Source organism: Dipodomys spectabilis, unplaced genomic scaffold (assembly GCF_019054845.1).
Source record: "Dipodomys spectabilis isolate Male_0828 unplaced genomic scaffold, ASM1905484v1 ptg000004l, whole genome shotgun sequence".
In the NCBI taxonomy this organism is placed as follows: domain Eukaryota; kingdom Metazoa; phylum Chordata; class Mammalia; order Rodentia; family Heteromyidae; genus Dipodomys; species Dipodomys spectabilis.
The window spans coordinates 3,991,133-4,014,681 of NW_024870681.1; the positions used below are offsets into that span (position 1 = coordinate 3,991,133).

The window sequence follows — 23,549 nt, forward strand, 5'->3', positions numbered from 1 at the left end:
AGGATTACAGGTGTGAGCCACTGGTGCCCGGTTTCCCTGAGCTTCTTTTGCTCAAGGCTAGCATTCAACCACATGAGCCACAGTGTTACTTCTGGCTTTTTCTGAGTAGATTCTTGGAGATAAGAGTCTCAAAGGGGCTGACAATGTGGCTTAGTGGTAGAGTATTTGCCTAGCATGCATGAAGCCCAGGGTTCAATTCCTCAGTACCACATAAACAGAAAAGCTGGAAGTGTGCTGTGGCAAGTGGTAGAGTGCTAAAAGTGATAGAGAGCAAAAGAAGCTCAGGGACAGTGCCCAGGCCCTGAGTTCAAGCCCCAGGACTGGTTAAAAAAGTCTCATAGATTTTCCTGCCTGGGTTGGCTTGGAACCAAGACCCTCTGATCTCAAACTTCTGAATAGCTAGGATTTTAGGCATGAGTTACAAACATCTGGCTTCCATGGATCCTTGATTTTGCCATTCACTCTAAACCTGATGTCACTTCTCCGTGGCATCACGGCTATCTCTTTTCCTTTGGTATGCTTGATAAATTTCTTTTTATTTTCCCCCAACATGTTGAGGATAAATACTTCTTTTTCTTTTTTGCTAGTCCTGGGGCTTGAACTCAGGGCATGGGCACTGCCCCTGAGCTTCTTTTTGCTCAAGGCTAGCACTCTACTACTTTGAGCCACAGTGCCACTTTTGGCCTTTTCTGTTTATGTGGTGCTGAGAAATCAAACCCAGGGTTTCATGCATGCTAGGCAAGCACTCTACCACTAAGCCATATTCCCAGCCCTTGGGCTATTTTCATAATACTTTCTTTATATTTTGAGACAAGGTCTTGCTGTAACTCAGCTTGGACTGGAACTTGAAATCCAGGCCAGCCTAAAACTTGGAATCTTGTTATATCTCCCTCCTGAGTGCTAGATTATACATGTATGCCTGGGTTTGAACTCAGGCTCTTGTGCTGGCTAAGCAGGCACTGTATCCCTTGAATCATGGCCCTAGAACTTTTCCTTTTAATTATTTTTTTCTAAATTTCAAAAAGGTAGTACAATAGGTTATAATTTAACTTGTCCATCTAAGTGTCCAGGTGAACTTCTTCAAGCTCTATGGGATTCCTTCAGAAAACTACCCTGTACTTTTCTAGACAGACAGATCTCACTCAGCATGTCTTCTCTCACTGGGCTATGAATCCCAAAGAACAGAACTGCGACCATTTCATTTAGTGAACCTGACAGACACCCATGTTGGCAGTAGGAAGGTCCCCATGAAGCAAGGGAGAAAATAAGGCAAGACTTTGGTATGACTTAACTAAAAAATCTTGTTCAAGATAGAAACAAAAGAATCTAAGTTTCACCAGGTACTGGTATCTCACACTTGTAATCTTAGCTATTCAGGAGGTTGAGAAAAAGTCAGAAGTAGAGGTGTAATACAAGCCTTCGGCAAAAGAAGCTCATAGACAGTGCCCAGGCTCTGAGTTTCAGCTCCAGGACAGGTACCAATTAAAACAACAAAACCAAAAAACCCAAAACCAAAATCAAATCTAAGTTTCAGAAATAAACCAATCATTTTAACATTCTCAAAGAGATGGGGATTTAAGTTCTATAAACTACGTACACTGAAAAATATTTGAACAAATTCAAAATAACCTTAAAACTGTTCCACAAAACACATAGAATCTCAAAACCATTTGGCCAAATCATTTATTTTATTTTTTTTTGCCAGTCCTGGGTCCTGAACTCAGGGCTTCCCCATTGTTCTTAAGCTTCTTTTTTTGCCCAAGGTTAGGACTCTACCATTTGCACCACAGCACCACATTTTTTTGGTTTATGTGGTAATGAGGAATTGAACCCAGAGCCTCATGCATGCTAGGCAAACACTTCACCACTAAGCCACATTCCCAGCCCCTATTTACTGCTTATTTTGTAAATGATTCTGATCAGTACTTCAATTATACTTACCATGGGATACTTCAGATCTGTCATATTATAAACTCTCAAGATAGAAACATCCCAGGGGCCCCATAGATGTCAAGAAGCCTGCTGGTATCTTGACACATCAGCCAAGTATCAATCTGAATGAACCACATTTAACAGGCTCTCTGGACTCCCACCTTCTCGGACCAGGTCCTCTGCAGTGGTAACTCCATGTTCTATGAGCTTCTGGCAGTCATCCAGTGGTTTAATGGTCTCCTGTTCAATGACGTCCACCTGTTGCAAAAGTGTCACCAATCGCTCATCCAGGAGCTTCCCAAGGGTTCCCTTTAAGTCATTAAAGTGCTGTTTGAGTACATCCCTTGTCTGTGATGCGCTCTCTTTGATCTAGAAGGAAATTTTTTAAAAAGCTCAAATTTAGAATATTTAGAAAAAGTTAAATCACACTCATCACCATCATAATTATTAAAAGGTACAGCACAACTTTTATCTTCCATTCATTAAAAAGAAAATGTTAACCAGGCACTGGTGGCTCACACCTGTAATCCTCATTACTCAGGAGGCTGAGATCTGACGTGGTTCAATGCCAGCCCGGGCAAGAAAGTCTGTGAGACTCTTATCTCCAATTAACCACCAGAAAACTGGAAGTGGTGTGGTGGCTCTAGTGGTAGAGCTGAAGAGATTAGGGACAGCGCCCAGGCTGAGTTCAAGCCCCATGAAGGGAGAGGGAGAGGGAGAGGGAGAGGGAGAGGGAGAGGGAGAGGGAGAGGGAGAGGGAGAGGGAGAGGGAGAGGGAGAGGGAGAGGGAGAGGGAGAGGGAGAGGGAGAGGGAGAGGGAGAGGGAGAGGGGGAGGAGGATAGGGGGAGGGGGAGGGGGAGGGGGAAGGGAGGGAGTGGGAGAGGGGGAGGGGGAAGGGGAAGGAAAGAAAGTGTTTTGTTTTGTGCTAGTCCAGGGCCTTGATGCTATCCCTGAGCTTTTTTGCTCAAGGCTAGCACTCTACCACTTGAGCCACAGTTGCACTTCCAGCTATTTTGGTGGTTAAGAGTCTCCTGGACTTTCCTGCCTGGGCTGGCTTGGAACTCTGATCCTCAGATCTCAGTTAGGATTATAGGTGTGACCACCAGTGCCCCACCCTATCCTTCCTTTTTAAAGTTGAAGAATATTCCATTGTCTATGCATATATCTATAGATATATGATCAATTTGTAATCTATACAACCACTCAAAATTAGATTAATTTGTAATCTATAGAACTACACAGAATTGGTCACTATATCAGAAAGGACTCAAGACCTAGTTCTACTGTTCCACAAACTATGTTAAGTTAATATAGGCTTCAATTTGCTTGTTAACTGAGTATATTTAATGGTAATTTCATGTAGTGGCTGTGAAGCATAATTAAAACCTATGTACTGAGTTTGGTAAACTTAACTTGCACATTGTTGTTCTCAATAAATAAATGTTAGAAATTATTACTATGCCAGGTGTGATGGTACAGGCCTGTAATCCCAGCACTCTGGAGGCTGATACAGGATAGTAAATTTGAGGCTAGCCTAGAGTACATGGCAAGATCCTGTGTCTAAAAAGCAAAAACGAAAAGGAAAGAAAAGCAGGAATTATTATTACTTGTACAATGTAGCTCTGGTACAAAAACATAATTACTAAGGGCTTAAAATTCATTTTAATGAAAGAAGCACAGAAAGAATACAAGAATACAATTTTTTTTAAAAATTGAGGGCTGGGATGTAGCTCCGTGGCAAAGCGCTTGCCTAGCAAGTGCAACATCCTGGGTTTGATCCCTAGTATCAAAAAGAAAAGACAAAAAATATATATAGTTAAAAAAAAAAATAAAAACAGGGCTAGGAAGGTGGCTCAGTGGTAGAGCACTTGCCTTGCATGCCTGAGGCCCTGGGTTCGATTCCTCAGCACCACATAAGCAAAAAGAAAAAAGCCGGAAGTGGCGCTGTGGCTCAAGTGATAGAGCGCTAGCCTTGAGCTGAAGAGCTGAGGGACACCCCCCAGGCCCAGAGTTCAGGCCCCACGACCAGACTCAAAAAAAAAAAAAAAAAAAAAAAAAGCAATTAAAAAAAATTGAGCAGACTGGGAAGGTGGCTCAATGGTAGAGTGCTTGCCTCACATGCATGAGGCCCTGGGTTTGCTTCCTCAGCACCTCATAAACACAAAAGCCTGGAAATGGGTGCTGTGACTCAAGTGGGAGAGCGCTAGCCTGGAGCTGAAGAGCTGAGGGACACCCCCAGGCCCAGAGTTCAAGCTCCACAACTAACACACACACACACACACACACACACACACACACACACACACACACACACGCACACCACACAACAAAACAAGATAAAACTGACCTCACATAAAATTCCCTCATTATTCTAAGAGAAAACTAAGAATTTATAACCGAAAAAAGATTCAGAGGAAGCAGAGTTGGGACAATGACTTAATTCTTCTTGAATCCTTGTGCTTTTTGTGACTCTGGATGGGAAATTTACAGATCCTCTTTCCAGAAAAAGGAATCCAGACTCTAAAGGAAAAAAAATCACCGGGCCCTGGTGGCTCACACCTGTATTCCTAGCTACTCAGGAGGCTGAGATCTGATGATGGAGGTTCAAAATCAGCCCTGGCAGGAAAGTCTGTAAGACTTTTATCTTCAATTAAGAAAAACAAAAGGACTGGGAAGGTGGCTCAGTGGTAGAGCGCTTGCCTTGCATGCATGAGGCCCTAGGTTCGATTCCTCAGCACCACATAAGCAGAAAAGAAAAAAGCCAGAAGTGGCGCTGTGGCTCAAGTGGTAGAGCGCTAGCCTTGAGCTGAAGAGCTGAGGGACAGCACCCAGGCCCAGAGTTCAGGCCCCACAACCAGACCCCAAAAAAGAAGAAAAAAAATCAAATTAAATAAGTAATAAAAAATGAAAAAAAATCATTCAATTTCAAAAGTTGACAAGTTCTTTCAAATCGCAGCCATGGACTGCCTATAGGAGTAATTACAGAACTTTCTTTGGCAAAGAATCATGTAAGCTTCTTGTAATTCAGACTGCAGGGTACATCTCAGATTGACTGAAGCAGAAACTTAGAGGAAGGGCAGGAGGAGGACTATACAGATAGACTCCTTTTTTCAAAATTATACCTGTGATCTGTAATCCCATAGTCACACTTAAGAGACATACTGCTCTCAATCTATAAAGTTCAGATAAAGAACCTTGTTCTAGGGCTGGGAATGTGGCTCAGTGGTGGAGTGCTTGCCTTGCATGCATGAGGCCCTGGGTTCGATTCCTCAGCACCACATAAGCAGAAAAAGCCGGAAGTGGCGTTGTAGCTCAAGTGGTAGAGTGTCAGCCTTGAGCTGAAGAGCTAAGGGACAGGGCCCAGACCCAGAGTTCAGGCCCCACAACTAGCAAAAAAAAAAGAACCTTGTTCTAAAAGATATGACCAAAAAAAATCTTTACATCTTATATATCCTAAAAACAAAAAGGATATTGGTATATACACTAACATTTTTTCCTCCCCAATACTAGAGACGGAACTCTTGCATACAGTGCTTGCATACTAGGGCAAGCCATGACCCAAACCATGTGTTTATTTGTGCTAGTACTGGGGATGGACCTCAGGGCCTTGTGTGCTTGTTTTTGTTTTTCTGCTCAAGGCTAGTGTTATACCACTTCTAGCTTTCTGTTGGTCTCTTGGATTTGTCTGCTTGGACTAGCTTCAAATTAGGAGATATGGCTCAAGTGGTAGTGTGCCAGTCTTGAGTGAAAAGTCTGAGAGAGTGTAGTATCCTGCTCCTGAGTTCAAACACCAGCACACGCGTGCGCGCACACACACACACACACAGATTAGGAAGGAGAGAAAGGAAATAAAAGAGTGATAAGGGCTGAGTCTGATCAAGGTACATTACTGAATGTCTAGATATATCAAATACACTTCCTTTGTACAACTAGTTAATGCTAAAAAGAACCAAGGAAAGAATGTCTTATAATTTTGATATTATTTAAAAAAGATACATCCAGGATTGCTGTATCAGTCATATTTTCTTGTCACAGATGATTTTTCTATGTAATGCACATAGCAGAATATATAAGAATACATGAAGACACGTCAGAACCTTGAAGCACATGTCAAACCACCACCAGCGAAAGGAAATTCTGCAGTTGAGCACGGCAATATATCACCAAGGCCCTGGCTCCTTCACCGGATACAACATACACAGGAAACCACTGGTTGGGTAAAGTCAATTTCCTCTTCAAAATTCAAAAGCTCCTTCGGCCATTACAGAGCCTGACCATGTTTTATTTTTGTTTCAGAACCTCAGAAAAAAAGGAAGTACAGAAACACAAAACAGGAGAGGGCTACAGAAGAGAGAATCCATCTCACCTCACCCTGCGTTCTCATTACAAATCTGGATCTTTTTGATGACAGAATACCAACCACTGCCACTTAAAACTTGGTATTCCCTTGGGATCATTTTCTTCTCCTAGAAATAAACTTTTGTTTTTTGTTTTGGTTTTTTTTGGGGGGTCCAGTGGTGGGGCCTGAACTCTGGGCCTGGGCGCTGTCCCTCAGCTCTTCAGCTCAAGGCTAGCACTCTACCACTTGAGCCACAGCACCACTTCCGGCTTTTTTCTTTTTGCTTATGTGGTGCTGAGGAATCAAACCCAGGGCCTCATGCATGCAAGGCAAGAACTCTACCACTGAGCCACCTTCCCAGCCCTTTTTTTTTTTTTTTGGTCTTGGGGCTTGAACTCTGGGCCTGGGTGCTTTCCCTGAGCTTTTTAGTTCAAAGCGACTGCTCTACCACCTGAGCCACAGTGTCACTTCTAGTTTTCTGGTAGTTAACTGGAGATAAGAGTCTCATGGACTTTCCTGCTAGGGCTGGCTTTAAACTACAATCCTCAGATCTCAGCCTCCTGAGTAGCTAGGATTACAAGTGTAAGCCACCAGGGCCTGGCAAATAGCTTTTGTGTGTGTGCCAGGCCTTGGATCTGAATTCTGAGCCTGGGCACTGTCCTTGAGCATTTTTTACTCGACGGGCACTCTATCACTTGAGCTGCAGCTTCACTTTCAGCTTTTTTTTTTTTTTCTGTTGTTGATAGTTTGTGAGATGAGTTTCACAGACTTTTCTGCCCAGGCTGGCTTTGAACCTGGCTCCTCATATCTCAACCTCCTGAGTAGGCAGGATTACAAGCGTGAGCCACTGGCAGCTGACAGGCATATATTTGAATAAAGAAAAAAATGTTGCCGGGCACCGGTGGCTCACGTCTGTAATCCTAGCTACTGAGGAGGCTGAGATCTGAGGATCACAGTTCAAAGCCAGCCGTGAGACTCTTATCTCCAATAAACCACTAGAAAACTGGAAGTGGCACTGTGGCTCAAGAGGTAGAGCACTCGCCTTGAGCTGAAGAGTACCGGGACAGCACCCAGGTCCAGAGTTCAAACCCCATGACTGACCAAAAAAAAACAAACAACTAACAAGCAAGAACTATCGATGAAAAATAAAGGATGAACAGGCATGGTGGCACATATCTGTAATCCTATCATTTTTCAGGCTGAGCAAGAAAGATCATGAGTCTGGGGCTAACCCGTCTGCTTGTCATACCCTGCCATACCCTGTCTATAAACAAACAGGGAGGGAAGTCAGGAGGGAGGGAAGGAGGAAGGAAGGGAAAAGAAAAGGTGAAGGGCTGAGGCACAGTTCAGTAAGAGAGCACTGAGTGAAAGAGAGAAAGAAGCACAGACAAACCATTAACTCACATGATCAGAGGCTGGATAGGCCATAAATGCCTTCTGCAGGATAGTGAGCTCAGAAAACCAGTAACTTCTCAGGGTAAGAAGTTGGAAGTCTCAGAAGAAGAACCAATGATACAGCCCCAAGGCTACAGACCTAGAAGGCTTCTTAGCAGGTCCCTGGTGTGAGTCCATGTAGCTGAAGAAACTTTAGTCTGATGTCCACAAGTGGTGGCAGCATCAAAAAAGAAAGAAAGAAGTGTGCATATTATAGAGATAGAGAGATCTCTATATAGATAGAAATCTATAATATATATATCCTCTGAAATGTAACCAATTCATGAAGAATCAAACCTTCATCTTATAGCTATTTTAGACACTAAATGGGTTATTTGAAGGTGGGTGCAGTAATGCACACCAGTAATCCTACTACCTGAGAGGCCACTCTAGGCAAAAAGGTAGTGAGACAGCACCTCAATCAAAATGCTTGGAGTGGTGCATGTACTTGCTACATATGAGGCACAGATGGGAGGATTCGTGTCCTAGTGAGGCCCTGGCATAAGACCCTATCAAAAAAATAACTACAACAAAAGGACTAATGGTAGGGCTAATTCTTCTAGAAACAACTTTGTGTACAAGCAACTGTCAGTGCCTGCCTAGCAAGTGAGATCTTGAGTTCAACTCCTACCCCCAGACATGACTATTTGATAACATGGTGTGGTGGTTTGCTACATTACTGCCCCCCAATAAACCAAGAACCACACCTCCTGGAACTCATGGCCTGTAGTCCTCTACCCTAGAATCTGGGCTCCGGACAATGATTAGCAACACTGTCACATGTTCATAGCAACAATGAAACTGACTCCATGCCACTTCCTAGGCAACTTCCACTTTTATGCTATACTACATAAAAGTGTCAAAGCTGTCTTGGCAAACAGGACACATAGAAAGGAAAAATTAGGAGGAAAGACAGCAGAAGGGCTGGCACTGGTGGTTCAGTCATGCAATAGCTACTTAGGAGGCTGAGATCTGAGAACTGTGGTTCAAAGTCAGTCTAGGCAGGAAAGTCAGTGAGATTCTTACCTCAAATTAACTACCAAAAAGCTAGAAGTGGAGCTGTGGCTCAAGTGTCAGAGCACTAGCCTTGAGCAAAAAAGCTCAGGGATAGCACCCAGGCCCTGAGTTTAAGACCCAGGACCAGCCAGGCGCTGGTGGCTCACGCCTGTAATCCTAGCTACTCAGGAGGTTGAGATCTGAGGATCGCGGTTCAAAGCCGGCCCGGGCAGGAAAGACCGTGAGACTCCTATCTCCAATAAACCACCAGAAAACCGGAAGTGGCGCTGTAGCTCAAGTGGTAGAGCGCTTGCCTTGAGCTGAAGAGCTGAGGGACAGTGCCCAAGCCCAGAGTTCAAGCCCCACGACCAACAAAAAAAAAAAGACCCAGGATCAGCACATGCATGCGTGCGCGCACGTGCACACACACGGACAGACTGACTGGAGAAGGGAGAAAGGGAGGAAGGTTGCAAAAGAGAGGGTGCAAGAGAAAGGACCATAAAAAGATGAAGTGAGGGAGGGGAAAACAAAAGCAAGAGTGAAAGTGAGATAGTGAGACAGAGTTGGAGACTGGTATGAAGGTCTAGCATTCTAAGTCCTGCTAACACTAGGCTCCAAACATATAAATGAAAACTGTCTTGGATATTCTAACCTCAGCTGCCATCCAACTGCAACCACAAGAGTGCTGCCAAGCAAAACCAGAACTGCCTAGTTCAGCACTGATCAATCTCCAGCAATGTAAGCAAATAAAATGATTGCTTTTAGCCAGGCACCAGTGGCTCAGGCCTATAATCTTAGCTACTCAGGAGGCTGAGATCTGAGGATCGCAGTTTGAAGCTAGCCTGGTCAACAAAGTCTGTGAGACACTTTTATCTCCAATTAGCCACCAACAAGCCAAAAGTGAAGCTATGGCTCAAGTGGTAGAGTACTACTAGCCTTGAGCACAAAAGCTCAGGGACAGTACCCAGGTCCTGAGTTCAAGTCCCAGGTCTGGCGTGTGCGCGTGCACACGCACGCACGCGCGCGCGCACACACACACACACACACACACACACAGAGATGAATTAAGTACAGTCTTGACCTAAAAGAAAACTATCATTCTGCTACACATAGTGGTTTATGCCCATAATCCCAATAGGAGAACAAAAAGTTCGGAAGTGGCGCTGTAGCTCAAGTAGTAGAGCGCTAGCCTTGAGCTGAAGAGCTGAGGGACAGTGCTCAGGCCCAGAGTTCAAGCCCCATGACTGACAAATAAATAAATAAAACAAAAGTTCAAGGCCAATCCAGATTACACATTGGATCCTCCCTAGGGGAAACACACATACACATATACATATGTGCGCACGCACACACACACACTCTCTCTCTCTCTCTCTCTCTCCCTCTCTCTCTCATTCCAATAAAGAAATAGACAATTGCAACTATAAGCTACTATAAGAAAACATTAAGTTCTCATGTAAGTGTAACAAATCATAAACTGCCACAAAGCTCAAAAAGAACATTCTGCTGGGAAAGAGTAGGAGGCATTTAAAGAACAAGTGGACAGCTAGAGAAAAGGAGTTCATCACAAATAACAGTATTATTTAGTGGCTTTCTTATTATGGCTCACATTAATTAAGAATATCCAATGTCCCAGGCATTGTGTTAAGCATATTAAATAAATGTGTTTCCTCATTTAATTCCAACACTAGCCAAGTGAAGTAGGAAGTAGGCACTATTTTTCCTGTTTTATAGATAGGACAGTTAGATTTCTCTAGATCTCATAGCTAATAGAGACAAGAAAAATGACCACAGCTATTAGTGTTTCACTGACTGCCCTCAAAAATAAAAGGCTGTCCCTAAATTTGTTTGGCTTTTTAGAAAACATACTAGCCATTTTTACCAGATTTATGACAATAAGAACCATTTTATCTATCAAGCATTATAAATATACATTTTAAAAAACCTACATAAAGAAGTGTGGCTCCCCAGGCGCCGGTGGCTCATGTCTGTAATCCTAGCTACTCAGGAGGCTGAGATCTGAGGATCGCGGTTCAGAGCCAGTCCAGGCAGGAAAGTCCATAAAACTCTTATCTCCAGTAAACCACCAGAAAACCAGAAGTGGCACTGTGGCTCAAGGGGTAGAGCGCTAGCCTTGAGGTGAAGAGCTGAGGGACAACACCCAGGCCCAGAGTTCAAACCCCACGAATGACCAAAAAAAAAAAAAAAAAATGTGTGGCTCTGGGCTGGGAATATAGTAGCTTAGTGGTAGTGTGCTTGCCTTGCATGAAGCCCTGGGTTCAATTCCTCAGTACCATATAAACAGAAAAAGCCAGAAGTGGTGCTGTGGCGCAAGTAATAGAGCGCTAGCCTGGAGTAAAAGAAACTCATAGACAAAAAAAAAAAAAAAAAAAAAAGGAAACTCAGAGACAGTGACCAGGCCCAGAGTTCAAGCCCCAGGATTGGCCAAAAAAAAGAAAAAAAAAGAAAAAAAAAAGTGTGGCTCTGTGTTAGTCACATACTTTCTTTCTTTCTTTTTTTTTTTTTTTTTTGTCGGTAGTGGAGCCTGAACTCTGGGCCTAGACGCTGTCCCTCAGCTCTTGGGCTCAAGGCTAGTGCTCTACCACTTGAGCCACAACACCACGTCTGGTTTTCTGGTGGTTAATTGGAGATAAGAGTCTCACGGAGGGGCTGGGAAGGTGGCTCAGTGGTAGAGCGCTTGCCTTGCATGCCTGAGGCCCTGGGTTCGATTCCTCAGCACCACATAAGCAAAAAGCAAAAAGCCGTAAGTGGCGCTCTACAGCGCCCAGGCCCAGAGTTCAGGCCCCACTACCGGACCCCCCCCCCAAAAAAAAAAAAGATGAAAAAAAAAAAAAGAGTCTCACGGAGTTTCCTGCCCAGGCTGGCTTTGAACCATGATCCTCAGATCTCAGCCTCTTAAGTAGCTAGGATTATAGGCATGAGCCACTGGCACCCAGCCAGTCCCATACTTTTAAGTAACATCAATGAGTTTAGCATTGATTCAGAATGTCTATTCTAATTTTCAACCTCCTTTTCTATTTCAATTAAACTTCCAATTGAGCAGCTTTCACACTACCATATGTAAAGGGTACCTCTGAAAAGATGACTGAAAAATCTATGTAACTATGTGTGCAAGTGTCTTTTGTAAACAAAGGTATGTGTGGCTCGTATTCCCATATTGAAATTATTTACTTGTGCCTGCAAACCTTTGCTTCTGATATTTGCAGGACCTAAGTCAATACATTTCACCCTATCAACAGCAAAAGCTCTGTAAATATATAACAGATTCCATTCGCCTCAACACTAAAAATTATACTGCATGACAAGTGCCGGTGTCTCATATGCCTATAATCATCCTAGCTTATTGGGAGTTGAGGTTCAGTTTGAGGCCAACACAGGCAGAAAAAGTTCATGAGACCCTCTTTTTTTTTTTTGGGTCCGGTCGTGGGGCCTGAACTCTGGGCCTGGGCGCTGTCCCTCAGCTCTTCAGCTCAAGGCTAGCGCTCTACCACTTGAGCCACAGCGCCACTTCCAGCTTTTTCTGCTTATGTGGTGCTGAGGAATCGAACCCAGGGCCTCAGGCATGCAAGGCAAACGCTCTACCACTGAGCCACCTTCCCTGCCCATGAGACCCTTTCTTAAGTCATAGCTGGGCACAGTGGCATGTGCCTATTATCTTAAACTATATATGGGAAGCTGAGACTGGGATGATCTTAGTTCCAGGCCAGACCAGGGAGGAAAATCTGAGAGACTCCAACATGGAGGGAAGCAAAACATAGTGGCACTGTGATCTTACTCTAAAGTAGACAGATAGTGGCTCAAGCATGCGTCCCAGTGTGATGCATCAAAAATAATGAGCAAGCTGGGCACCAATGCCTCACACCTGCAAACCTAGCTACTCAAGAGGCTGGGCTCTAAGAATCACAGTTTGAAGCCAGCTCCGGCAGGAAAGTCCATGAGACTCTTATCTCCAATAAACTACTCAGAAAAAGCTAGAAGTGGCACTGTGCTCAAGTGGTAGAGCACTAGCCCTGAGCAAAAAGATGCTTAGGGACAGGGCCCAGGCCCAGAGTTCAAGTGCTAGGTATGGCAAAAACAACAACAACAACAACAAACACATTGAAACACAGGGCTGAAGTCGTAGCTCAACCGGTAGAATAACAGCCTAACAAGCATAAATACTTGGTTTTAAATATACATCTTCTTCCTTTTTTTTTTTTTTTTGTCAGTCATGGGGCTTGAACTCAGGGTCTAGGCCCAGTCCCTGAGCTCTTTTGCTCAAGGTTATACCATTTTGAGCCATAGCACCACTTTTGGTTTTCTGGTGGTTATTTGGAGTCATGAGTCTCAAAGGACATTCCTGCCCAGGCTGGTTTTGAACCATGATCCTGAGATTTCAGCCTCCTAAGAAACTAGGGTTACAGGCATAAACTACCAAACTAGGGCAAATTTTTTGTTTGTTTGTTTTTGGCCAGTCCTGGGGCTTGAACTCTGGGCCTGGGCGCTGTCCCTCAGCTCTTCAGCTCAAGGTGAGCACTCTAGTACTTGAGCCACAGCACCACTTCCAGTTTTCTAGTGGTTTATTGGAGATAACAGTCTCACAGTTTCCTGCCCAGGCTGGCTTTGAACCGTGATCCTCAGATCTCAGCCTCCTGAGTAGGTAGGATTACAGGAGTGAGCCACCAGCGCCCAGCTCCTGAACTTCTTTTGCTCAAGCCTAGCAGTCTACCACTTGGGCCACAGCACCACTACTGGCTTTTTCTGTTTGTGTGGTACTGAGGAATCAAACCCAGGGCTTCATGTGTGTGAGGCAAGCATTCTACCACTAAATGATATTCCCAGCTCAAGAAAATGTTTTTGGTAAGTGCTTATAATGCTAAGAGAAAAAAAAAAAAATAGATACAAAGTTGCATATACAGTATTCTCTCAACTCTGTAGAATATACCAGAACTGGGGGTATGACTAAAGTGGTAGAGTATCAGCCATGAGAGAAAAGCCAAGTGAGAGCCTAAGGGCCCGAGTTCAAGGCCTAGCACCAGAACAAAAATGTTAACAGCAACTTTCTGGAAAGAATAGAATTATAGGTTACTTATAAATGATTTCATTTGTTCTTGGTCTTCTTTAGTTGTAAAATTGACTTTTTCTTAAGATACTATAACAGACTGTTACTGCTGTAACAAATTATATCCAAACAGGTTTTGTTTTGAAAATGGGTAACAGAAGAGGAAGTGAGAGATAAAAGGAGCAATAATAACTTTGTTTTCTTGCTGAGCTACTAAGACTTCCCATGTTGGTTTCTGAAATAATTCTTTCTTCCTTTCTCTTTCTTTCTTTCCTTCCTTCCTTCCTTCTTTTTTTTTAAATTGGGAAAATACTGTACAGAGGGGTTACAATTACATGGGCAAGATAATGAGTACATTTCTTATCAAGCATTGTAGCCTCCCCCCCATCCTCCCCCCCCCAAAGTTGTAAAGTTCGTTTTTGACATAACGACTTCTACTTCCTTCCTTCCTTCTTTCTTTCTTTCTTTCTTTCTTTCTTTCTTTCTTTCTTTCTTTCTTTCTTTCTTTCTTTCTTTCTTTCTTTCTTTCTTTCTTGTTTACTGAACTCTATACCCCAATCTTTAGTATTCTGTATTTTCAAATTCTGTGGACATAATGATCTATAGAAAACCTAGTAGTACACATCAAACCACTCAGAAAACCGGAAGTGGCGCTTTGGCTCAAAGAGGTAGAGTATTCGCCTTGAGCTGAAGAGCTGAGGGACAGCGAGCGCTCAAGCCCAGAGTTCAAGCCCCATGACTGACAAAAAATAAAAATAAAAAAATAAGCCGGGCGCCGGTGGCTCACGCCTGTAATCCTAGGTTCTCAGGAGGCTGAGATCTGAGAATCGAGGTTCAAAGCCAGCCCAAGCAGGATATCAGTGAGACTCTCATCTCCAATAAAACACTAGAAAACCGGAAGTGGTACTGTGGCTCAAGTGGTAGAGTGCTCGCCTTGAGCTGAAGAGTGCAGGGACAGCGCCCAGACCCAGAGTTCAAGCCCCTCGACCGACAAAAAAAAAACAAACCACACATATATATGTAAATATACATAAACAATACTGGTTACATCTATAAAAGATTATCTGAAAACAGTTTTTTTTTTTAATGGCTGGGAGCTTGGAATGGTGATCCTCTGGATCAAGGTTTAGAGAGCAGAAAAGCCTGTGAAACTATTATCTTTCATTAACCTCCAAAATGCTGGAGGTGGAGCCATGCAAGAGTATGAGGCCCTGGAGTTCAAGCCTTAATACTGGCACACATGTGCACACACACACACACACACACACACACACACACACACACACACACACACACACAACAACAACCAAGGGGTTGGGAATGTGGCTTAATGGTAGTGATTGCTTAACATGTGTGAAGCCCTGGGTTCAACTCCTCAGGACCATATAAACAGAAAAAGCTGGAAGTGATGCTGTGCTCAAGTGGTAGAGTGCTAGCTTTGAGCTAAAGAAGCTCAGGGACAGTGCCCAGGCCCTGAGTTCAAGCCCTAGGACTAGCAAAAAAAAAGACAGCCAAGCACCAGTGGCTCATACCTGTCATCCTAGCTACTCAGGAGGCTGAGATCTGAGGATAGAGGTTTGAAGGAATGAAGGAATGTTCGCTGTAAGACTCTTTTCTCTTAACTACCAAAAAGCTAGAAGTGGAGCTGTGGTTCAAGTGGTAGAGCACTAGTCTTGAGATTTTAAAAACAGTTCAGCTCAGGGACAGTGCCCAGGCCCAGGATAGGCACCAAAAACAGAACAACAACAAAAAGTACATGCTAGATAAGCATTGACTTCAGATCAGTTATTTGTTTGCATATATTTGCACAATTATTTAACATTTTAAACAATATGCTTTTTTTTTTTTTTTTTTGTCGTCATGGGGCTTTAACTCTGGATCTGGGTGCTGTCTCCCAGCTATTCAGCTCAAGGCAAGCACTCTACCACTTGAGCCAAGGTGCCAGTTCTGGTTTTCTGGGGGTTAACTGGAGATAAAAGTCTCACAGACAGTGGAGGGTGGGGGGGAGCGGGGAGGATTGGGGGGGGAGGATGGGAAGGGATGGGAAGGGGAAACAAAGGAGGCTACAATGCTTGATAAGAAATGTACTCATTATCCTGCCCATGTAATTGTAACCCCTCTGTACAGTATTTTCACAATAAAAATAAATAAATAAAAATAAAAAAATTTTAAAAAAGTCTCACAGACTTTTCTGCCTGGCCTGGCTCTGAACCAGATCTTAGCCTCCTGAGTAGCTAGGATTACAGGTGTGAACTACTGGTGCCCAGCTAGCAACATGCTTTTATCTATGGCTGGAGAGACCCCCCCCAAAAAAAAAAACAAAATTAAAAAAATCACTATACTGAAAGGCAAATGAAGGCCAATACCACTGTATATATGAACTATAATTGCAAAGACTAAAATACTGGCATTTACCACTTCTAATACCTCACACAAATCCCGCTTTGATAATGTAGAAAGATGGAGTTTAAATTGTAGGCCTAGAGCTCAGTTAGCACTGTCCTCACATTACATTCTGCTGTGTGAGGACTGAGTGAATAGCTGGCATCTCTATTTATTAACTATACTTCAAACAAGCAGAGAGCACTATGCTGTAGAATAGGGGAAGTGGTGAAATACATACTGGAAAGGTGATCTAAAAACAAATGTACACAAATTTAGGTTTTCCTTACTTGCTTTATTTTTATTGGCCACCAAAGAGTAAATCCCTGAGGGCAGTGGTCTATTTCCTTAGCTTCATTATATAGGACCTAGAAATACTTGATGCATAATGAAAATTTGCTCTGAGAGTGGGAGTTAATTTATTTGGTATTTACATCTAAGTACCAAATATTCCAGGGAGCTACAAGTAAATTATTCTTTTTTCTTTTCTCCTTTCTTTTCTTCCCTTTTCTTTTTCCTTCCTTCCTTCCTTCCTTCCTTCCTTCCTTCCTTCCTTTCTTTCTTTGTTTCTTTCTTTCTTTCTTTCTTTCTTTCTTTCTCTTTCTGCCAGTATTGGAGCTTAAATTCAGGGCCTTTTCTCTCAAGGCTGGCACTTAACTATTTGAGCCACACTTCTAGTACAGAGAAATGTTCTTAAGATTTCAGTATTAGGACAGGGTGGCTATAAACATCTGATTTCTTGAAAACAACAAAACATCTATTTAGCCTTTAACTTATTCAAGCACTAAGACTTAGAGCCAGCTCTTCCATTCTGACACAGAACTTCCTTTTCTCTGAAAACAGAGGGTAGGGCCCAAACCACCAAAGAGAAACTACTACACAGTGGCAGTTGTTTATGACAGAATAGTTTTATTCTTCCTTTTAGACTTCTAGACATATTCATAATTTCTTACTGAAATACAAACTTTATGAGATTCTGAAAGGGTAAGGAGCAAAAACAAAGATTAAAAAGTAGGCACAGAGTTTCCTGGGGGAACAGTTTCTGAAAAGATTTAAACAAACCTTACACTAAAAAAAAAGTTACTATATGATCCAGTAATTAATAGATACATTCTTTTTTTTTTTTTTTTTGCCAGTCCTGGGGCTTGAACTCAAGGCCTTGGCAATGTTCCTGAGCTTATCAAACCCAGGGCTTCATGCATGCTAGGCAAGCACTCTACCACTAAGCCATATTCCCAGCCTTAGTAGATACATTCTAAAAAAGAAAAAGAAAGAAAGGAAAAGAAAAGCACACTCCCTCATAAACAGTTGTACACAGACATTCAATCCTCTATAGTACTCATAGCAGCATATTCATACTAGTCAGATATCCAGTAATTAATGACTAGATAAATAAAATGTAATATATCCACGCTGCAAATATTCAGCCACGAAAAGCCTAAAGCACTGACACATGCTACTATATGATAGATCCTGAAAACATATGTCAAAGAAATCAGTCACAAGGGATTACATAGCGTATGATTCCATGTATACACAATGCTCAGAACAAGCAAATCCAGAGAAAGAGAGTTAAGTTAGTACGTGGGGACTAGTGATAGAGACAGCTAAGGGTATGATACAAATTAGGCAATTATAATAGTTTCACATTTTGTAAGAATACTTAAAAATAAAAGTCCAGCTGAATGTTGTTAACTCACACCTGTAATCCTAGCTACTCAGGAGGCTGAGATCTGAGGATCATAGTTCAACGTCAGCCTGGGCAGGAAAGTCCTTGAGACTCTTATCTCCAAATAACTACCAAAAAAACCAGAAATGGCTCAAAGTGGTAGATCACTAGCCTTGAGCACAAAAGCTCAGGAGCAGAGCCCAGGCCCTCACTTCAATAAAAGCTGAATTGTATATTCTGATTGGAGACTCTTATTTCCAATTTACCACCAAAAAGCCAGAAGTGAAGCTGTAGCTTAAGTGGTACAGTGCCACAATAAGAAAGTTAGTATCTAGACTCTTGAGTTCAATCCCTAGTATAGGCATAATAATATATATATGCATACATGCATAAACACATAATATGTATATATTATTTACATGCATACATAAATGATAGCATCCCTTCCTCTCTGCTCTTCTCATTTTCCTCATTTTAACTAAAAAGACTTTTTTTTTGGGGGGGTGGAGGGTCCAGTCGTGGGGCCTGAACTCTGGGCCTGGGCACTGTCCCTCAGCTCTTCAGCTCAAGGCTAGTGCTCTACCACTTGAGCCACAGCCCCACTTCCGGCTTTTTTCTTTTTGTTTATGTGGTGCTGAGGAATCGAACCCAGGGCCGCATGCATGCAAGGCAAGCGCTCCACCACTGAGCCACCTTCCCAGCCCAAAAGCCATGCATTTTATGCAGTGAATAAAATGACTAGAACTCTAAAAATATACTAAACAACAAACAAAAACAGCTACTTATTTTTAAATACTGGAGATGTAGCTCAGTGGTAAAGAGCTTACCTAACATTCGAAAGACTTAGGGTTTCAGCAAAAAAGACTAGATCGATAGGTAAGTTGACATAGGCGATGGGAGGCGTGAGGATTGTGAGATCAAGGTCATCTCTAGAATCTATCTCAAAAAAACAAAAAACAAAACAAACCTAAAAGGAGGGGCTGGGAAGGTAGCTCAGTGGTAGAGAGCTTGCCTTGCATTCATAAGGCCCTAGGTTCAATTCCTCAGCACCATATAAGCAGAAAAAGCTGGAAGTGGTGCTGTGGCTCAAGTGGTAGAGCGCTAGCCTTGAGCTGAAGAGCTGAGGGACAGTGCCCAGGCCAAGTTCAGGCCCCACAACCAAAAAAAAAAAAAAAAACTAAAAGGAAAACAACAAAAAAAAAATTGTCAGAGATCTTATTCTACAAATCCAAACATGCACACTCACACATTCCAGCTTACAAAAGAGAGCCATACTATTATTTCAAGTATAGTCAGAAGGCACTGTCATCATAAATCTAACTGATGGAAGTGCTTTTAATCTTTCCTACCTCATAAGACAATGGCCCTCCAAAACAAAACAAAACACCCACATTAAACCACACTAAGTTACCAGAAAGAATGTTCTGTATTTAAATTACTGGATACAAAATAGACTATGGATATAGTGCACTGATAATATGGTTGCTAACATGTGCAAGCTCTGGGTTTGATTCCCAGCCCCAGAAACATACTGATTTTAAAAATATATAATAAAAGAATATATATTTGTTTTGCTGTTGTTTTTTGCAGTGCTTGGAATTGATCCCACTGTCTTACATATGATAGGTAAGCACTGTCTCACTGAGGCACACCCCCAGCCTTTGGTTTGGAAACTGAACTATGTACCTAAGATGGGAAATCACTTTTTTTTTAATACATACACTATCCAGTCATGAGACATTCCTCAGCACCACTCCCAGGTGCTAACCTCATTCTTTCAGTGTCAAACCTACTGCTTAATTGCTGACACAGAGTTAAACAGTCATACTTATATAAAAGACATTTCAACTAGTTGAAACATTAGTCATATATTAAGAAGTATTCTATTTTTTTTTTTTTACAATACTGGAATTTGGACTCAGAACTTCACTTACTAGTTAAGTACTTTACCACTTAAGCCATACACACTCAGCCCAAGAAATTTTGTATATGTGTCTGTCCATCTGCCAGCTTGAGCTGAGGCCCTGTGTGCTGTCCCTTAGCTTTTTCCCTCAAGGCTAGCATTCAGGTTGCCCCAGCTCCACTTCCAGCTTTTTGCTGATTAATTGGAGATAAACCACATGGACTTTCCTGCCTGAGCTGACTTCAATCTTCTATCCTCAGATCTCAGACTCTTGAGCAGTTAGGATTACAGGCAGGGCACCAGCACATAGCCTCCAAGAATGTTTTAAACTTAAAAAAAACAAAAAACAATGTACCAGATTTAGAACATTTATTTCAAAATAGCAAGAGTAATGCAGATGTTTCCAAAGGAAAATCTAGATAAGTGCATTGGAAAGCCTCGAAAAGTATTCGCCGAACCAAGACAATCATATCTATATTCTTCTCCCAGTTTGGCTAATAAAATATGAATGATATCTGTTGTACATCAGCCCTACTACAAGGATTTAAAGATATGTAAAACCCAAAGCATTTTTTTAGGGGGGGGTCCGGTCGTAGGGCCTGAACTCTGGGCCTGGGCGCTGTCCCTCAGCTCTTCAGCTCAAGGCTAGCACTCTACCACTTGAGCCACAGCACCACTTCTGGCTTTTTTTCTTTTTGCTTATGTGGTGCTGAGGAATCGAACCCAGGGCCTCATGCATGCAAGGCAAGCACTCTACCACTGAGCCACCTTCCCAGCCCACCCAAAGCATTTTATATACTCTTAGCAATAACAATATCCAAGAATATCAAATAAGTCCCAGAGAAAATCAAATGGAATCCTACTTACTCCCGAAAACGTTTAAGAAGTGCTTATATTAATAGTGGCCCGAAGTTACTTATCCCATCACACACTCAGCAGTGGGTTCTAACGTCTGTTTACGTTTGAGAGTGCTGAGAACCCCACGTGTTTTCCATCTATCTTTGATAACCCTTTCTCCAAGAAAGAGATAACTGCCCCACTTTAAGTAAATATATTTAGCTTCTCCTTCAGCAGTCCGGCCTCAATGTCTTTTTCCAGCTCCCTTTGCCTGTGTATACCTTCCCTCAAGCATCTCATTTTTCCTTCTGGGGCACTTCCAACAACTTCATCTTAAATTCCAATCCATCTAGAACAAGATTACTTTGATTCAAAGCAACCAGGACCGTAACCTTCAAACATTAACCTCATTCATTTAACATGATGGCTACCCTTCCCAATTCTATCTCTTCTCCCTCTCTTTCGTCTCCAACCCTGGCCACAACAAATATTCGGGCTCCACTTTTAAATCTCTTCCCCCCCCCCCCCCCCACTACCTTCCAGGTCGCTGTCCCACATTTTCCTCAGGATCCCTAACATGAATCTATTACAAGTTTTCCCAAATAACCACCCCCACCAACCTCTTCCGTTACCACAACCTTCTGTGCCCCCCACACGCGCTGTTGCTCAATGGGGGGCTCACATGCATTGCCCCCTTCTGTCCCGCGTGGTTTTGCAAACGGTCCCCCAACTCTCTTTTCTCCGATCCCCCAAATTTCGTCGTCCCCTTCCGATTTCCCCGGCTTCTGCTTCCCCGTTAGCAGATCCTGCCAGGGCTCCGTCTGCCTTCCGAACCTCTCGCCCCTACACCCGGAGGTTTTCCGGCATTCCCGCGCGCCCGAGCCTTCCCAGTCCGCGCCCACCGCCCCGGGCCCACAGCGCCCCTCCGGATGCGGCCCTCCGACCTGCCTCTGCGCCTCCCGCAGACCCTGCAGCCGCTGGCCCAGCTCCCGCCGGTAGCTCTGTGCCGCCTCCACGTTCTCGCGGGCCTCCTGCAGCAACAGCTCGAGCTCGGGCTCCGGGTCCATCACGCCCCTCATCCGGCCGCGCGGCAGGCGACCGGGACGCGACTTTCACCACTGAGCCCGGCGCTAGGCAGAAGCGCTGCGTCGCCTCGCGCACGCGCATCAGCCTCCACGGACGCCACGCCCCCAGGCCACGCCCTGCCTGTCACGCCACGCCCCACCTCACCCTACCGCAGCTTGATTGACAGCTCCGCAGCCGCGCCTCGCACGAATGGCGTCTGGCGGACAGCGCCTGGGCCTAGTGGCTCGGAGGGCTTCTTGGCTGGCAGGCTCAGCACCGGCTCCACGCTTCCTCCGGAAACTCGTGGCGCGATTAGTACCAGCTCGTGGCAAAGTGCTTCCCCCCCACTTTATCGTATTTGCGGCCCTACTTTAATTTCTACTGCACAGCAGAGGAAGCGAGACACACAGGGAGTCCACTTTCCCAAGGTCAGCATTTGAACCCAGAACGCTGATCTTTGCGCGTCATTGTTCTTCCTCTATCGTCAGTGAGTTTTCTCAGTCACAGCAGATATTTTGGAGGTTCCTGTGACCCAGGTACCACCATCTAGAAGCTCATATTCTAAGCAGATAATCCAAGTGACCTGCAATCCTGGCAAGAGCCCAAAGCCTAAGGTCTAAATAGTACTTACTATTGTCTTTGACTGGTGGTAAAAATCTGTGTTGCAGTGTGGTAAGTAAACAAAGTGACTTTCTAGAAGCAGTAAAACTAGCTCAAAATTTTAGTCTCAGCTGCCTTGGACTCTGAAACAGGTGTTCCAGGAACACAGCAACACAGGAAGATCTGGCATCAAAAATAAACCAGCCGGGAGCCGGTGGCTCATACCTGTAATCCTAGCTAGTCAGGAATCTGAGATCTGAGGATCATCATTCAAAGCCAGCCCGAGCAAGAAAGTCCTTGAGACTCTTATCTCCAATTAACCATCAGAAAACCAGAAGTGGCACTATGGCTCAAGTGGTAGAGCCCTAGCCTTGAGCTGAGGGACAGAGCCCAGGCCCAGAGTTCAAGCCCCATGACCGACAAAATAAAACAATAAAAAATAAAATAAACCTATGGACAGTGAAATTTGAATATTATATAATGTTCAGATGTACAAAATAATCTTTGATGTCCCCCCCAACTTTCTGGGTTTTTTTTTTTGGGGGGGGGCTTGAATTTAGGGCTTGGTCCCAGTCCCTGAGTTAGAGCTGAACCATTTGACTCATAGCTCCACTTTCCGCTTTTTTTTTTTTTTAAAGGGGGGGGTTAGTTAACTGGAGATAACTTATTGGCCCTCTTTAAGTTACAGTTCCTTGAACAGCTAGGATTACAGGTTAAGACACCAGCACCTGGCTTTCCCCCAACTTTTTTTTTTTTTTTTGGCAGATCATGGGGCTTGAACTCTGGGTACTGTCTCTCAGCTCTTCAGCTCAAGGTTAGCACTCTACCACTTGAGCCACAGCGCCACTTCGAGTTTTCTGGTGGTTTATAGGAGATAAGAGTTTCACAGGGGCTGGGAAGGTGGCTCAGTGGTAGAGCGCTTGCCTTGCATGCATGAGGCCCTGGGTTCAATTCTTCAACACCACATAAGCAGGAAAAAAAAGCCGGAAGTGGCACTGTGGTTCAAGTGGTAGAGTGCTAGCCTTGAGCTGAAGAGCGCAGGGACAGCACCCAGGCTCAGAGTTCAGGCCCCACGACTGGACACACACATACACACAAAAAAGAGTCTCACAGACTTTCCTGCCTGGGCTGGCTTTGAAGTGTGGTCCTCAGATCTCAGCCTCCTGAGTAGCTAGGATTACAGGCGTGAGCCACCTGTACCTGGCTCCCCCAACTATTTTAAAAGGTAAAAATGATTCAGTGAAAAGCTATACAAAATCATGCTACAGATTAGATTTGTCCCCTATATACCAGAAAACAGGAGAGGACACAAATACACACTAAAGAGGC

General features: G+C 43.6%; 1 protein-coding gene across 1 annotated transcript in view; it reads right to left on the reverse strand.

Moving 5' to 3' along the window:
- The window catches only part of Crlf3 (cytokine receptor like factor 3), a 41,026-nt gene extending 19,346 nt beyond the window's left edge, over positions 1-21,680 (reverse strand). The window contains exons 1-2 of the mRNA XM_042692305.1: positions 21,500-21,680; positions 2,094-2,301 (exon numbers count right to left, since the gene is read on the reverse strand). Of these exons, the coding sequence (XP_042548239.1) occupies positions 2,094-2,301; positions 21,500-21,634 (343 nt within the window). The 5' untranslated portion in view covers positions 21,635-21,680. The remainder of the gene's footprint in view (positions 1-2,093; positions 2,302-21,499) is intronic.
- Positions 21,681-23,549: the final 1,869 nt, after the last annotated feature.